The 14,262-nt window shown below is 44.8% G+C and overlaps 1 protein-coding gene across 3 annotated transcripts in view; it reads left to right on the forward strand.

The window, feature by feature from the left end:
* LOC142558058 (uncharacterized) overlaps positions 1-12,601 on the forward strand; it is a 45,428-nt gene extending 32,827 nt beyond the window's left edge. For 2 of the 3 annotated variants that reach the window (XM_075670219.1, XM_075670220.1), the window contains exon 5: positions 11,891-12,601. In XM_075670219.1, coding sequence (XP_075526334.1) covers positions 11,891-12,117 — 227 coding nt within the window. In that variant the 3' untranslated portion in view covers positions 12,118-12,601. Of the gene's footprint in view, positions 1-7,191; positions 7,424-11,890 lie in introns of those variants that run through there. The other variant, XM_075670221.1, reaches the window with a different exon arrangement.
* Positions 12,602-14,262: the final 1,661 nt, after the last annotated feature.

Consider the following 14,262-nt stretch of genomic DNA (forward strand, 5'->3'; position numbering starts at 1 on the left):
ATCAAGTGGCGAGCAATGGGGAGGAGTACTCGAAGCTAATAGTGGCAGCGGGCAGCGAGAGAGAGCGTCGGCATCTTGATGCTTTTTCCCAGACTTGTAGACAACGTCAAAATCGTACTCTTGTAAGCGTACCACCCAGCGACCAAGTCGTCCGGACAAATTTTTGATTGACGACAACCAGCATAAGGCGTGGTGGTCGGTTATGACCGTGAAATGGCGTCCGTAAAGATATGGTCGAAATTTTTGGATTGCCCAAACTACTGCGAGACATTCCTGTTCTGTGATCGAGTAATTCTTTTCGGCAGGTGTTAGTGCGCGACTGGCATAGGCAACAACTCTCTCTCGTGAGGTGGTATCACGCTGTAAAAGTACAGCACCGATCCCATGGCCACTAGCGTCGGTGTGCAAGCAAGTTGGTGCGTTCTCATCGAAGTGACAGAGGACAGGGTCGGTGGTTAATGCCTGCTTGAGGGCTTGAAAAGAAAGTTTGCATTCATCTGTCCAAGGGAAAGCAGTGCCCGACGTGAGCAACTTGTGTAGCAGCGATGCCACGGCCGCAAAATGACTGATAAAGCGGCGGAAGTAGGATGCCAGGCCCAAGAAACTTCTTAATTGCTTTTGATTTTCAGGGCGAGGGAACCGAAGCACGGCAGCAACCTTTTCGGGATCCGGTCGAACGCCATCTTTGCTGATAAGATGGCCCAACACTGTGATGTTCGTTCTGGCAAAAAGGCATTTCTTTGTGTTGAGTTGGAGTCCAGCGTTGGAAATGCATGTGAAAACTTCGTCCAAGCGCTCAAGGTGCTGACGAAAAGTTGTAGAAAAAATAACGATGTCATCTAAATAGCACAGACAGGTCTTCCACTTAAGGCCACGTAAAACTGTGTCGATCATGCGTTCAAATGTTGCAGGGGCATTACATAAACCGAATGGCATGACGTTGAACTCGTAAAGTCCGTCTGGTGTTGCAAAGGCAGTCTTGTCCTTGTCCGCATCGTGCATGGGGATTTGCCAGTATCCGGATCGGAGGTCTAGACTAGAGAAATATTCTGCACCCTGGAGGGAGTCAATGGCATCGTCAATTCTTGGCATCGGATATACGTCTTTGCGCGTGATCTTATTAAGGGCTCGATAATCGACGCAGAATCGTACAGAGCCGTCTTTCTTGCGAACCAGCACGACAGGAGACGACCAAGAACTGGAGGATGGCCGAATGATGTCTCTCTTGAGCATGTCATCAATGTTATCCGCAATGATTTTCCGTTCTGCGGAAGACACGCGATACGGGCGGCGGCGTACAACCGAACTGCCTTCGGTTTCGATGCGATGTACTGCGACGGAAGTGCGCCCCAGAAGCTTGGAGTGGACGTCAAATAAGGCTCTGTGTTTGTGCAGGAGTGCCAGAAGGTCTTCTTTCTGCGCAGCGGTCAAATCGGGATTTATCGCGGCCGTTAAAGCAGCGGTAGCAGTGTGATAATCAGTTGTGGTAGACAAAGGTGGTGATTCGGTGTGAAGCGGTACCAGCGAAAGAGGTTCGGTGTCAGTAAAGCATGTCACAGTAGAGCCCTGGGAGAGCACAACTGGCGAAGAAGTAGGGTTATGAACAGCGACTAACGCTCTACCGTCCTGAAACCGTACTAGGCTAGGAGTAAGGCTAAGCCCACCAGAAATGCAGTAACCGCTCGGTGCAAGGAACACATCACCATTAATAATAGTGTCGGAAGTCAGCGTCAGAATATGCTCATTACCCGCGGGAATGAAACAGTCGGTAGACGTGACAAAACGCAGGCTATGAGCATTGACAGCGGACGAAGATTCAGTGTCCGTCATATGAATAGTTCGCTGACGGCAAGAGATGAAAGCTGAGGCGGAGGACAGGAAGTCCCATCCCAAAATCATCGCGTAAGTGCACGAAGATAGCACGACGAACTGAATGTGGTGGAGGATGCCATCAATGAAAACGCGCGCAGTGCAAACACTGGAGGGCTGAACAAGAACTGTATTAGCACAACGAAGGGGAGGGCCATCATACGGTGTCTTCACTTTTCGCAATCGAGAACACAAGTCAGCACTAATAACGGAAAGCGATGCACCTGTGTCAACCAAGGCTTCGATTCGGACACCTTCAACACACACCAGAAGTACATTTGACGGGCGCTCCGGAGGAGTTTCACGTTGTCCAAAAGATGCAGCTTTCCCTCCTGAAGCTGCACCATTTAGTTTTCCGGGCGGTGATCGGAGGACGAAGTAGCCGGTCGTAGAGGGGAAGAAGAGCGCCGCATGGGTGATGGAGAGCGACGACGCGGGAAACGCAATGAACCGGCAGTGTTGAAGTCCTGTGGAGATGGGGAACGTCGAGGATAATAATCGTAGTCAGAACGCCGACGTCGTGGTACAGGGCCAGAAAACTGATCCCTTTCAAAGCCGTCATAGCCACGTCTTTCATCTTGCTGACGGCGTCGGCAAAACCTGGAAATGTGGCCACGGATGCCGCAGCAGTAACAAACCGGTCGAGGTGGGCTCCATGCGTTATAAGACGGAACAGGCGATGGTCTTGCAGTGATAGGATTCAGGGACATGTGCGGTGCAGGTGCCTGTTGTGGTGGCTGCTGGGAGGGTGGCGCTATAGAGGCAACCTGAGCGTACGTTGGCGTATGGATAGGGCGCGGGCTCGTGATTTGCGGGCAGGTCACGGCAGCTAGCTCTTCCCTCACGATATGGCGTAGGCCGCGACCAGGGGGCATCAGATGGACCTCAGGAGGGTTTGACGAAGCTTGGGCGTGCAGTTCCTCACGGATGATGGAGCGAATCAAAGCACGTAGCTCGCTGTCGTTGGACGCCTTGCAATCAGACGTGTCAGGGTGTAAGCGGAGCATATGAAGGTCATCGAGACGCTGACACGTACTGATGATGTCGGCGACGGTAGTGGGATTCAGCACTACAAGAGCATTGAATGCCGCAGTCCCAATACCCTTGAGCAGGTGGCGCACACGGTCACTCTCTGCCATCGAGGTGTTCACGCGGCGGCAGAGGGCGAAGACGTCCTCTATGTACGAAGTGTAGGACTCGCCTGAGTGCTGTACACGCTCAGCAAGCTTCTTCTTAGCGATATCGGAGCGGACAGACGAGTTCGCGAAAATCTGGCGTAGATGGTGTTTAAAGATGCTCCAGTTGACCAAATCGAGCTCATGATTGGAAAACCAAGTTTTCGCAACTCCGGTTAGGTAGAAGGCGACGTGAGCAAGTTTTGCTGATTCGTTCCAGTGGTTAAAGTCACTCACGCGCTCGTATAGCTCCAACCAGTCTTCAACGTCGTCGCCAGGAAGCCCAGCAAAGAGCGGTGGATCCTTCTGAGGGGTGGTGACTGTCCAAGAAGGGGTTCCCGCAGGAGTAGGCAAGGTGGATGTCGTGGTACTGGTCTGCTGGTCTTGCGACATGGCTGAGTGCAGTTGGTAGAGGCGGCGACCCGAGCGGAGCTCCAGGGATGTAGCGTAGGTGAAGCTGGAGAGAGACCGGGAGCGAGAGGGCGAAGGAACCGGACAGCACACTCCACCACTTGTGAGACGAGGTTTAGGCAGCCAGTCTCTTCTTTATTCTCTCGAGTGAGAGCCCCACCAACAGGGTCCAAAACGGTGATGATGAGTATGTACAGGTGAGAATATGAAGCGTATCAATAATGCTCACAATATATATATATATGTGTGTGTGTGTGTGTGTGTGTGTGCGTAACTATATACTTACACAGTTACTCTCATCGGCCTCTGTGGTGTTACAGAGAGGGGTGGTTTAGCCCTTTTACAATGCAGTAATGGTGGTGGTAATTGAGTAGTTGACGTGGCTCCAGTCGGATGTAGTCTGCCGTAATATGCAGTTTGCATACTGGTTTATGTCGTGGCTCGGCAGAACTTTCAGACTCTGCTTGTTATGAAAGAAAATGGGTGAAGGGGCAGAGACAAGCTCGCACTTTAGCACTTGAATGTGCAAAAGAGTTTGGAAAAAAAAAGACACAGGTAAGTTCCTTCTAAGAGCTAACCCGGGTTGTTCGAAATAACGAATTATTGCCGAGACGCTTGTGTTGGAGGGGTAGTACCTAGTATTTTGAAGTATGTTAAATTAGAGTGTCTTGAATTTATTTTGACAATATAATATAGAAATGATCAAAATACATCAGAAGCAACTGGATCCTTAGCATCATCCTACCATGGATCCACGCATATTTAATAGCACAGAAATTAGGTACGCAACACGAATTTCTGTATTTTCTTTTGCGTGTTTATGCAGGTAGCAGACGTATTGCATCGCAATTACACTTCAACATTAATACAAGTCTTTGTAATGGTGTTCCAGCGGAACAAAAAGGTATATTTTTGTTTAACTTGAACTCTTCCACAAAGTACAACCAACGCTCGACAGCAGGCTCTCGCGATAGGCATTTTTTTATAATGGGCTGCACGAAGCTGCCTGCTTCGTAGTCTCCTTTTGGAAACAGAGAAGACATGCTGAAGAGGGATCTGTGCAATTGTTAGTTATAGAAATGTACATCAAAATTGTAGTTTTATGGCTTACCAGCAGATAGAGGGGCAAGATTTCATATTTGATAAATAGCGGCTTCGTAGGCGCTACATAACTTGAACTCGACAAAAAACGCATTGTCGGCTTTTGCAGCACTCCAAAAAATATATGTAAGGATGATACGTATGGCCCCATGACAACATACAATATTCTGGTTGACTGTGAAAAGGGGCAAAACATCCTTCTCAATGTGAGTACAACGAAAAGCAGGCAACGTTTAAATATCACAAAGCAAACGGTACTTAGATTTTAACATATCGTCTGAATATGCAATTTCCAGTTTCAAGGATGATCTGATAGAACACCCACTCATGTCATACTTTGAACACGTTCAATGGGCTCTCCACATACATGAAGCACACATGAGTCCAAGGCTGTAACTTCATGTGAAGAATGAATTAACGCTTTCTTTGTCCACGAAAAGCAATCTTCTTACTAAAAGCTGTACGAAACACTCCCGTCATGTATTCATGTACACAAATGAGTGCAGTATCATCCACGTACATGAGAAGGCTGAAATCATGCAAAATGGACTGCAGATGGTTCACCTATTATGGAAATTATATGTCCCTGCACTAATCTTTGGGCAACTCTCGTTGTGACTGCATAAAAATCTGAAGCTGGAACCGCATGGCGCGTTTTTCGCGAGCGAAAAACGCGACGCGCGGCCACCGCCCGCGTTGCCGCCGACGCGCGAGCACCCGCACGAAAAAAGGGAGCGGCGCTTTCGGGACGCGTTTTCCAGGTTGCCAGACAACATAACTCACAACGACATGAATTGTCTCTGTTGCCTCATATACAGTATGCCCTTAAACATCCAGATCACTACAATGAAAATAATCTTAGTGTATTTAGCGACATTTTTTTTTCGAAGTAGATTTATCAAGCTTAATTTCAAGCACGAAGATTTTGCACGAAATTGCGACTATGTACCTTCCGCATGCTGAGAAGCCGCTGCTTGTTTACAACTTCACATGGAAAATGGAGTGTCGGCCGCTTACTACCGAGCAGAAGAGCAGATTGCTACTATTAAGGGGTATTCTGAGGGCATCTGCTATGCCGTCTACGCTGAGGGTATCTGCTATAGCTCGCCAAGCCTGGTCACGTTTGATGTTGTTCTTGTAATTGCGGTCGCGTACGTCCCACAGGACGCGTCGCTTCTCCACTTCAGTTTTTATAGGGCCTCGTTGAAGGTTGCTTTGTCCAGTTTAGGTGAACACCATGTGCGAACCGACACGATGCGCGAACGAAATCACGGTAGCACGTGTTTTCTTTGACGCGCGCAACAGTTCTGCCGAAAAAAAAAAAGAATAGCGCCAAGGAGGTTCCGCCGAGATGCTCAGAGAGCAGGGCCATCTGGTGGCAAAACCAGAAAAAAACCAAAATGTCACGTGACCAAATGCCACGTGACTGACCTGGGCTCTGATTGGCGGACGCGCCGCGCGACGCGTTTTTTTTTTTTTTTACTCCGAGCAGCAGCACGCGGCGGCGCGATTTCGTGACGGATCATGCTGGGCACGCGTCAAAATGACGCGCACATCCCACCATCCGCGCGTCAATCGCGCCTGAAATCACGCCATGTGGTTCCGCCATGATTCGACATCGAGAATTTGTACATTTTGTTTTCTGTTCGTGAGATAGCTCCCGAAAAATTTTACACAAACAACACGGAAGCCATAACGTTCTAGTTTCTCAAGAAATATCGCATGATTTACAGGACCAAGAATTTTTATTATAAATGGGTAACACTAATACAATCGTGTTATTCTTTGAGTGTGAGTTTCAATATCTGGGACAGATAACAGCGGTGGCTTCACCTGTTCCTCCTGAAACCATGCTGGCTGGGCGTTAGCACCGATTCTCGTATAACAATATTCGTGACCCAATTCGCGATGAGTTTTTCATTAATTTTCATTAATGGGATACAGAAGTGATATTGAGTGGTTATATTTAGGAAGGCTTCAGTCTCCGTTTTGTGTAAAGGGACGACATCACCAAGCTTTAAGAGATCTGTGTACATAGCTGTGTAACATGCACGATTAAAAATTATTTCCAACGGAACATAATGTATCTCTATACGTTGCTTTGATATAAGCGAAGCTATCTCATCACATCCAGTGCAGTCTTTGCAGGGCATTGTGTGCACTACTGTGATAATATCAGCGGCCATGCTTCTCATCTAACCTAAGGAATTCATCATCCTAACCGAAAAAGTATCTAGTATAATGTCACGACATGTACTCGTATTTCCCTTAACGATGTTGCAAAACTGTCGATTAAGTACCACTATTGACAGTCGATATTCATGTAATTAGAGTGTAGGCAGTTATAGGGACCGAGATTAGGTTCACTAAAACAATGTGTGAGTCAGCGAGCGATAGTCCTGATAACAGTTTCGACAAATTGCAGAAGCCGAAAAAAACCTCCTTTTTTCCACCACACTGCACGCTATAGAGGTTTCCTTAGAATTCCACTAATCGTTCGCTAGTAAAGATACATGTAATACAAGAAATGTGTAATACTGTTCTGAAAAAGTGCTTTTTTATTCTGCAGTAGCCTTAAGAGTTAAAATATTTGAGAACAATACGCAATTTCTTGCTTTCCTTCCATCATCCGCAGAGTCTGACTAGGTTTACTTATTTTGGGCTTCTGGTTTGATATCAACTGCATTTGATGCAGCAACATTGGCTGCTTCTCACGGCTGAAAAGATGGCATACTGTTTTGTGCATAACTGGCTGTTACAACAATTATTATTATATGCGTAAAAATTCATGCACAAAAGCAAAACTGGCATGCTGACAAAATGTACTACAGCAACGGCATTACGGAGAAAGATCAAGTTATAACACGCAAGTACGTGACGAAATCAACGTATATTCTATGAAAAGTAGCGTAATGTAATATACTGAATAAAGAGCTAACTTCGCATGAGAACATAAAATGCGTTCATTTGAATACAAGGGCTCGCTCCTCTCGATGACATAATGGGCAATCTCCCACGGCCGCTTTTTCTTTTACGTGCTCTTTAGGTTGTGTATATCCAGAGTAGCTATAGCCACAACATGTTTCTCACAGTTGAGCCTGTCATTTCCATCATTACATCGAAAGGGCTTCTATCTGTATTATATGTAACATTCAACAAAGAAAAAAGAAATATATAATAAATATCACAATCCTTTCGAACGCGTCTTTGTCGACAGTAGAAATTCCTGTACTTTGAAAAAGATTACGTTTTTGTCCGGCGACTGGTGGTTTCAGCCAATTCCGGCTAATCAGACTTAGATAACTTTGCCAAAAATTCAAGGTTACGGGGATTATTTCATGCACGACCACGTGAAAATGATACTCCCCGTAATATACTTCCCTCTCAAAAATATTGGACTCCCCCGCCACAGCGCGACAAATCCTTAAATTCATATATCTGAGTGGTTCAGAGGGATATTCTTAACACCAATAAAGCGCATGCGCCCTTTCGTCGCACCCTATCTCAAAATGAAAACAGCGCTTTCGATCAGTCAAGCTCACTCCAAGACGTTATCGAACGAGCCGATAAAAGAGGAGCGTTCGTAGTAATGAAACGCCAAGACAACATCGATGAAGCCAATAGACCGTTGCGTAACAGTGTGTTTTATCAAGCTCTTCCCAATGATCCAACTACTGACTTCAAAGTCAAGGTTAAAGAAACGCTGTCAGAGCTGCATCAACAAAAAATGATAGACAAAAGACGTTCCAGTCTTTAATGCGACTAAGTCCAGTAGCAGGTCGCTTTTATCTGTTACCGAAAATTCATAAGTCAGGGAGCCCGGGACGCCCAATTGTTTCAGGTGTACAGACTGCTACCGAGAATCTTTCTCGTTATGTACACCAGCTAATCAAACCGATTCCCCCAATCTTCCCCTCTTATGTAAAAGACACTAACCATTTCTTAAGTGAAATAGTAGACCTACACATTCCCTCTTGTAAACTGCTTGTGACGCTGGAACTCATATTCCTTCATACGATATTGCGCGTTGAGACGGCATTCGCGTTTTTTCCCTTGCCTATGGACAAGTTGCACTTGAGAAGACCATTAGAGTTCTCACAATAAAACTTAGACTGTAATGAAACAATTTCCTATTTTATGGAAGCCACTATGTAGAGGTCAGTGATACTTATGTGGGAACACGGATTGGCCCAAATTTTGCCAATATTTATATGGGCACACTGGAAAAATTTCTTGTAAACTGCACTCTAAGAGCTTTATGCTATATGCGTTTCATTCACGACGTGTTTCTGCTGTGGCCCCTTGGCAAATCGACACTGCTTAGCTTTATTGCTGCCTTCAAAAGCATTCACTCGAGCATTAAGTTTTCCCATACCCACTCAACTTCAGAGATTTACTTCCTCGATGTTACAGTGTCAGTAACCGGAATTAATGTCTCAAGCAAACTTTACAAAAATACAGCGTACAGGCGCTTATATCTCTATTTCCAAAGCAGCCACGTTCGTCATTGTAAATCCACAATCCACTATAGCCAGGCACACGGTTTTAGGCGTATATGCTGTGAACAAAAAAAAAAAATATGCGAAGCTAACTGCGCAGAGCTAAAGCGTGCACTTGTGGACCACCAGTGGCCTGATAAAATTATTGATGACGCAATAAAACTAGCCAGTAAATTGATTAGGGAAGATATTCTCTACCACTCCGGCAACCAACCCTTTTTCGACGCACGCAGCGTCAATTCCGAATGTATCGGCCATTCTCAAATGTCATCAAAATATTGCAGACCAAAATGAAAGACTTGGAAAGAACAATTTTTCCAGAGGCAGCGCGAATAGTCTACCGACGCTCAAAAATCATTCGCGATTTGATAACCTCCTCTAAAATCGGCACCCGCGTACCTGCAGGTATACGCGGGTGCCATGTAGCAAGCCACGCTGTAAGTTCATGTAGCAAGCCATACTGTAAATTAAGCCCACATAATATAACTGCAATAACAGCGAAAATCTCGGCTTCAAACTTTGCGCTCCGTGTCAAAGGGATGTTCAACTGTGACATGTCGAACGCAATTTATCTGTTTGAGTGTGGTACGTGCCCCATGCAATATATTGTTCAAACAGAAACGCCGGTTAGAATACGATTGAATAATCATAGTTCCCACGCAAAGCATTTCCCACAGCTTGCGCTGTCAAAACACCTATGTAAAACTGGGCACTCTTTCGACGGTATTAGTTATCTGGTTTTAGTAATCTGGTTTCCCTTCCCACCATGATCCTTTAGTCCGCGAATGTTACCTGCTATACAATTTCCACACTCTTTCTTGGATTAACGGAAACATAGGAAAACCAGCCTGCATCACTAATTTACATTGGCCAGTTTATATATTTCGTACTTCTGCACATGGTCAGGGTGGCCTTTTGTACGAGGTTTTTCTATGTTGGGAAAGTTAAGATTTGTGCCCGATGGTTGGCAGCTACGGCTATGGCATAAGCTGCGCGGGTCGCATTGTGACTGATGATACGGGCGTAACTATTGCCATTTTGAGATCATAGAAAGCTTTGGTGTTATAGTTCATGATATACCGGTTTTTGTCCACGTATGCGTCATTAAATATATCCGTGTGTGCGTTTTGAAATCCTGCTTTCTGCTGCAGTGCGTTACACAGTGCTATGCTTCATCTTTTACTCGTGTGCAGCTTGTGCTTTAGCACAGCGTGATTAGGTGATTACATGTAGTGACGTTTCCTATCTGCTGTGCTCTCTAGAAGTGCCTGGCTATATTAACTTTTCTTACCATATTATTGCTTTGAATTTTGTCTCAGAAGGGCTTGATTATGCGCATGTTCGTGTGAGAGTCAGTGATAAGTTTCTGGTGTCACGACAATATATATATATATATATATATATATATATATATATATATATATATATATATATATATATATATACACAACTCTGACGCGACTGTACTTGCATTCGCTCCAACAAAGGCCGGTCCTACGGCCGGAACGTCAATAAATACTTATGCCATCACGTTCGTCTTTTTGCTATTTCTTTCTTCTTTTTTGAATGCCATATTTATTTATTTTTATTTATTCAATAAAACTCACACGCTCCAGCAGGATTATCTTGTGAGGGGGAGCGAGATTATACAATATATGTCTTCATAAGTGGAAGCATTACAGGGAATGGAAAGAAAACCAGTATATGAGACGTATGAAACGAAGTGACGTTACATAAAAGTTAGCGGAACGCAATATACACTATCGGAAGGAATGGCGACATACACGATGTAAGGCACCGGCAGTTAAAACCGTTTAATTATACAAAAGTAATATAAGGGCACATCTCTTGACATTGCCAACTACAGAAGTTAGCGAGAAACGTGTACGTAATGAAGAGAAAACTAATTAAAGCAACTGGTCACAAAAAAAAACAGTGGTTACTTCATGACGAAACTTAACAGGGTCTTGAATGCCGACAACATTATCAGGTATACTATTCCACAGTTCAAGTGCTAGTGGTAAGGCTGATGTATTGAAGGCGTTTGTGAGCCCAAAGATAAGTTTGAAGAAGCGATTGCTGTGCAAATGAAGGGACGTTCGTAACAGCTGGGAGAGAGGGAGGGCGGTTTGGTGCTGGCGGCTTTTTATTTTATGAAATAAGCAGATTAGAGCAATCTTTCTGTGTGATTCTAAGGAGGCTAAGGGTAGGGAAGATTCCATATTAGTAGCACTGGAATGACGGCTGTAGTCATTGGCGATGAAACGCGCGGCGCGATTTTGAACACGTTCAAGAGCGTCGATTAGATTGAGTTGATGAGGTGACCAAATTGATGACGCGTATTCAAGTTGAGGACGGTCGAATATTAGGTATGATAGTGAGTTGGTCGAAGCAGGAGCGTCCTGAAGGTTTCGTTTAAGGTAGCCGAGGGTGCGTGATGGCTGCACTGTTATTTTATCTATGTGAGTTGTCCTTGAATGTTTGGGCGAAAGACGCACGCCAAGGTACTTGTAAGACGTTGCGCGTGCTACGTGGCAGGTATTAAGAGCGTAGTTAGACGCTGAAGCTAATTTCTTGCGGGTGAAGGTAATTAGTTTACATTCATCGGTATTAAGAGATGTTTGCCAGCGTGAGCACCAATAAGTTACGAGATCCAGGTCCTGTTGGAGAGCAACATGATCAGCTGAAGGAGAGATATTACGGTAGATGCATTCGGATCTGGCGCGAAACCATTTGTATTCTGTATATATATATATATATATATAATGTTTAACTCTTAGAGGTATTTTGGCATTGTGTCCTTATTCTTTGCAGGCTATTTCTTTTTTCTTACAGATATACGGCAATGCCTTATTACGAACTTCATGCTCACTACAGTGACTATACCGCCATTTTGGCTCTTCGACTATTCTGATTTCAAGAACAACGTGACTCTTGCAGCCGCAGTATGGGATGAGTTTCAAGTCTATATGTTCACTCATGTTAGAGTTATAGCAATGAACGCCATAAAAGATACTTGTATCAAGCAGCTAAAAAGCAAAAGGATACGTACGTGCACATAGGCTCCTCTTGCAATACTTTTGAAATAGAAGAAATAAACTTGCACTGGAATTGCCAAGGGCGCTCCTGAACAGGTTTATCCGCTACATATGTAGTTTGCCACTAACACTAGTCTTAACTGATGTAAACATTGTAGGTAATCCATAGCCCCATTTGTACGTATGCAATAGTGCGTATTGCGCATGGCCACATGTGCGTAGCAGCGTATAACACGGAAAGGCTGCACTAGTGTTTGTCTCCTGACTTGATGTTCAATTTGCCGACACTATTTCCTCATCAAAGAACACAGACATAGCCTCAAGGGGCATTTCTGTATTCACACATGCAATGTTGAGGCATAAAGAACTCTTCCTCGCATAGAGCTATTTCATAAAAGTAACGAAAACAAAACGCTAAAGTTCTCGCAAAGTAAGAATCTCTCAAGCGCGAAGCGTTACTTGGAAATATTTATTTGCTTTCTATAATAATAAATGGTACTTTATAAGTATTCTCAACCACACTGTCTTTGTCTATAGTTGCTATAACCATTTATCTTCTCATTCACATTTCAATCGCGCTTCAATCGCAAGGTTACACGCATTTGATACCGCATAGGCATAGTTTATTTGTGCTATCGTTGCACTACTACATAGCCACATTGGGTTCGCAGCCTAGTGGAGCTACACGAACAGCCTCTTTCAATAAAGGCAGCCTAATGTTCTCAGCTTTGCACAACAGTTCGTAGCTCCTCGGCTTCCTCATTTCGTGCATACACAACATGACCTTCTGCATAAAAGTTGCATAAACAGGTTCGCCAGTTGATAGCTACAACCAACAGGTTTAAGACAGCTAAACAACACTGACCAATATCGTAAGCTGGGCAATGATTCGACATTAACATACACCACAGGGGCGTAGCCAGGGCTTCTGAGTTCACTACGGCTTATGCGGTTCCAGCCCCCTCCCCCCCCTCCACGAAATTTTTTCGTGCTTTCATGCACCGCCGACCAAAACAGCCCCTGTCAGCGGAAATCATTCCGGATTTTGTCTAGATTGTCTTTTTCATGCTCGAAAACAAATTTCGGCACCATATTTGCGAATTCAGGCTGGATTTAGTGGCAACGCCCATGCACCGTGAGTCAGATAAAGCAAGGAGCCCCATAGAAGCACAATGTTTCAAGGGCATTTTGATGGCGAGCGGGCTCGTCGCGGCATCTCGTGGAGAGCACGGAATCTACAGAGCGCATGGATTTCAATATCTAAACGTTATGGGTATAAAGTTCTTATAATCTTTCCATGCGAAAGGTGCATTGACATTTCCACAGCCATGCTTTAAAATTTCAATCACGGAAGTTTGTGGGTTTAATGTTGTTATAAACATTTCACGCCAAAGGTGCATTCACTTTTCTAAAATCGTACATCGGACCACACAACAAGACAAGCCAAGTCAACACGCTACAAGACTGCGTTATTTCAATTCATTCTTGTTGTAACATATCTTTGACTTGTGTATGTCTATGATGGCTCCCCCCCCTTATGTATTACCCTGTAAAGGGTCCCTAAGGTCCAAAAGATGGTGATGATGATGAAGAGAAGTTGACAAAGCACGCAGCGAGGCCTAATGAAAAGAATCGTTGTGGTGGTTCATTTGTGCTGTCATGTCAAAGAAAAGAATGTAAACATTTTTTTTCACCTGTGCCATAGCAGCCATGCCAAGACACCAAAGCCAGCGAAGATAACTACGTTCTTAATAATTTTTTCTACTTTAAATTTTATTTGCGAGGACACATTAAGCATCTTTAATTTTCTTCTCGCTACCCGTGGGCGGCCAGAGCCAGCCAGAGCGCATGCGGTTTTCTCGTTTTGCCCCGACCACTACGCACCAAATTGCGCGGCCGAGTGCATGTTCTCTGGCCGAGTGGATGTTCGCCTGGGAGTGTTTTGGACGCCTTCTGGCTAGCAGACGAGAAAAAGAAACAATGGTCGCTCACTGCCGTCAATGTAGGGACTCCAGGCATTGCAACGCGTTCGCTTGAGCGCAACCTCTTCGGAAAGTCTTGTCTCGCCGGTGTAGGATACGGTGCAGTATACGTATGGCTCTCTGTGAAACAAGCGTCTCACGTTTTTTTCGATATTCCATCATTGATAGGTGCCCAAAGTAGGCATTC

The sequence above is a fragment of the Dermacentor variabilis genome, chromosome 9 (assembly GCF_050947875.1).
Source record: "Dermacentor variabilis isolate Ectoservices chromosome 9, ASM5094787v1, whole genome shotgun sequence".
NCBI lineage: Eukaryota > Metazoa > Arthropoda > Arachnida > Ixodida > Ixodidae > Dermacentor > Dermacentor variabilis.